This window comes from Meleagris gallopavo, chromosome 9 (assembly GCF_000146605.3).
Source record: "Meleagris gallopavo isolate NT-WF06-2002-E0010 breed Aviagen turkey brand Nicholas breeding stock chromosome 9, Turkey_5.1, whole genome shotgun sequence".
NCBI lineage: Eukaryota > Metazoa > Chordata > Aves > Galliformes > Phasianidae > Meleagris > Meleagris gallopavo.
The window spans coordinates 1,438,158-1,441,344 of record NC_015019.2 but is presented as its reverse complement, the minus strand read 5'-3'; the positions used below and the strand labels follow the sequence as shown (position 1 = coordinate 1,441,344).

The following is a 3,187-nucleotide window of genomic DNA, read 5'->3' as shown; positions in this document are numbered from 1 at the left end:
TTATTAATAACGACCCGCCGGAACCTTCGGTGGCCCGGCCGAACGGGGAAGGCGAGGGGACGGAAATGTCCGGGCTGCGTGTGGGGAGGCTGGGCGGGTCCACGAGGCTTTGGGATGGGGCGACCGCCAGGCCTTCAGCCCGGCCCCGTCCCGCCGTCCGTCCCGCCGTCCGTGCCACCCGTGTGAGGCTGCCCAGAGCCGCTCCTGATGCCCGCGCTGAGATGTGGGGCCTGCGGATGGGGCTGGCAGCATCCTCTGGTTGTTGTGGAAGTGTGTGGCGTCAGGAGGGCAGAAACAGAAGCAGTGTGGGGGCTCTTGAGGTCCCTTCCAGCCCCTGCAGTTCTGTCATCAGCGAAACCTGAAATCGAGTTCTTTGATCCTGATAGTAGCGCTCGTCTGTAACGGGGCTCGGTCAGAACAAGGCTGGAAGTTGCCTTAAATACGTAAATAGAGCATGTGAGCGCTGCCTGCTCCTCTGTCAGATCATAAGGACAGCCGTGTGCTCGGTGCATCCCATCTCTGTGGATCCTTGTTCTGAGTTCACACTCTGCACTCAGGAAGGTTCTGGCCAGCAGGATGGGTGGCTGCGGGATGGGCTGTGCAGCTCGCAGACCCAGCTGCTGGGCTGGGACAGCAGGAATGTGTCTGGGAGGCAGAGGAACAGGACAGGATGTATGTCCTCTGAGGAGGACAGGGCTGGAAGTGTGTGGTGGAACAGAAGGGGAGATGGAGGGGACAGGAGCAGGTGAATGGAGCCCTATGGGAGGGAGAGGACAGTGATGGACAGCAGTGCTGCTCGTCCCCACAGTCCTGCAGTGGTCAGCCCCCACTGCTGTTGTGGGAGGTGTAAGGTGCAGCGAGCTCATGGCTGTCTGGAGCATGCTTGTCAGCTGTTCTGCTGTCCCGTGTGGGGACAGGGAAGGTTAGGATGCTAGGAGAGCATCCTGGGGTTTTGTAACACTATGTCTTATTCCCCCTTTAGGAGAGCCCCACTTTCTGATGAGGAGTCTAAAACCAGCAGCTCCCAGCATTTGGGATCTCAAGAGTTTTGCGTCAGTAGCAGCCTTTCCAAGGTGAGCTCCATTTGTGCCCATCCAGGTTCTCTGGGAAGGCCTTTCTCTGATGGAACAGGTCAGGCAAGAGCACCTGCCCTCATGGGTCCTGCAGACCTCCTCTTGAGAGGGCTGCAGCAACGGGCACAAGGGGCAAACAACTCTCCAGGTTAGAAGGAGCATCGGCTGGCCTCTGCCTCCTCAGGGCAGGGCTGGAGAGTAGGTCCTGTCTGCTTTGCTAGGAGCTGCTTCCACAACTTTTCGGGATTGTTTTCTCCCTTCTTGTTGCAGGTGGAGCTCACAGCAGTCAGCAGTGGTGGCAGCAGTGCCCAGGATGCAAGTGGCAAGGTGGAGGAAAAGATTGGACCCAAACTGGAAGAGCAGCCACCTGATCCTAACCCAAACCCAGAGTGTGTGGGAAAGACTGTGAAAGACGATGTCCAGGGCCCTCTGGCGAGCCAGGGGGATGGCAGAGGGCAGGAGCCTGCAGTCCCCCAAGCTGCTGAGCCGGAGAGCAGCAGTGCTGATGTTGCGGGGATGCCTGCAGATCCTTCCAGCGACAAGCAGGCTGACGTTCCTCCCATCTGCTCTGTGGCTCCAGAGAATGAGGCAGCTGGGAAGGAGAAAACCACCCCAAGCACTGGAGCGCAAGGGCCAGCAGTGCTGGCGGAAGGGACGTTATCCGTGGTCGCCACCAGCTGCAGCACCTCAGCCTCCACACCTGCAACTTTTACGTTGAGTCGAGTGTGCTTTCCCACATCTCAGGCCCCCGCTATGCACAAAGTGCCCCTGTCCTTTCAGCCTGGGACGGTCCTGAGCCCGAACCAGCCGCTAGTGTACATCCCGCCGCCCAGCTGCGGGCAGCCGCTCACCGTGGCCACGCTTCCAAGCACTTTGGGGGTCTCCTCCACGCTCACCCTTCCCGTCCTGCCTTCCTACCTGCCCGAGCGCTGCGTGCCAGGCATCATTGCTTCCCCGGAGCTGCGTTCCTACCCTTACACCTTCTCTGTCACCAGACCCTTGGCTTCAGATGCCAAAGTGGTGTCGGTGGAGGTGAATCAGCTGAGCTGCTCTTCGCCCTCAGGTGGAAGCGGTGCCCAGACCGCTGCCGAGGGCGCTCCCTCGTCCACAGCTGGCCCTGCCCTGTCGTCCAGCCAGCCTCTGCCGGCAGCACCGTGTGGAAGCGCTGCTCCCTCTTCTGGCACCGGCACACAAGCCAGAGCAGCGGCAGCTCCCGAGCCGCACGCACCAGGGGCGGCGACTTCGCTTTCGCCTCTGAAGTCCCCTCCGCAGCTGGAGCGTGAGATGGTCTCCTCTCCGGAGTGCAGCGAGATGCCTCTCGATCTCTCCTCCAAGTCCAATCGCCAGAAGCTGCCTCCACCCAGCCAACGCAAAACCCCTCCGATGCCCATCCTCACCCCCGTGCACACCAGCGGCAAAGCACTTCTCACCACGGTCCTGTCCAAGTCCCAGCGCGCGGCACAGAGCGCGGGCAGCAGCGTCACCTCGTGTCTCAGCACCACCGCGCCCTTCGTCATCTTCCCCGAGTTCCTGCGGAACAGAGAGCAGGGCTCCTGGGTTGAAGAACACCACTCTCATCAGCACCATTCCAGGCACCTACGTGGGCGTTGCCAACCCCGTGCCCGCCTCGCTGCTGCTCAGCAAGGACCCCTGCGTGAGCTTCAGCAGGGACCCCCACCACCTTCCCAAGCAGGAGCCGATTTCCATCATCGATCAGGGAGAGCCCCGAAGCGCTGGGGTTCCCTGCGGGAAGAAAGCCAACCAGGCGGGCACGGAGAGACAGCAGGATCCTGCCAAGAGACTGCTTCATGGCAGAGTTGCTCCGGGAGCTCCTTTGTGTCAATCCAAGGACATCTCCACCTGGAATCCTGTCCAGGGGAGCGTGTACCCACGATGCCCTGTGAATGGCAAACCTTCCAATCCTCAGCTTTTGCCTCTCGGCTGGTCTCCTTATCATCAGACCCCTCTGCTTTCGATCGGCATCTCCACCACGGGGCAGCTGCCCCCAAACCCCAACAGCTCCTGTAAGCCCGCTGGCACAGGTGAGCTCCCCACGTTCCTGAGTGTGCAGCCTACAGAGCCCAGCGCGGCGGCCCAGAGCCTGCCTGAGGGGC

The 3,187-nt window shown here is 61.2% G+C and overlaps 1 protein-coding gene across 1 annotated transcript; it reads left to right on the top strand.

The window, feature by feature from the left end:
- Nucleotides 1-29: 29 nt before the first annotated feature.
- LOC104912121 (BCL-6 corepressor-like protein 1) lies at nucleotides 30-3,181 on the top strand. The gene is made up of 2 exons (XM_010715065.2): nucleotides 30-1,073; nucleotides 1,344-3,181. Exons 1-2 carry the CDS (start codon nucleotides 963-965, stop codon nucleotides 3,099-3,101), a joined length of 1,869 nt encoding a protein of 622 aa, XP_010713367.1. The 5' UTR covers nucleotides 30-962; the 3' UTR covers nucleotides 3,102-3,181.
- The last annotated feature ends 6 nt before the right edge of the window (nucleotides 3,182-3,187 follow it).

Coding starts and splice junctions, on each gene's coding strand:
- LOC104912121 (XM_010715065.2), top strand. CDS start 963: ATGTCTTATTCCCCCTTTAGGAGAGCCCCACTTTCTGATGAGGAGTCT. Junction 1,074..1,343: donor TCAGTAGCAGCCTTTCCAAG/GTGAGCTCCATT, acceptor TTCTTGTTGCAG/GTGGAGCTCACAGCAGTCAG.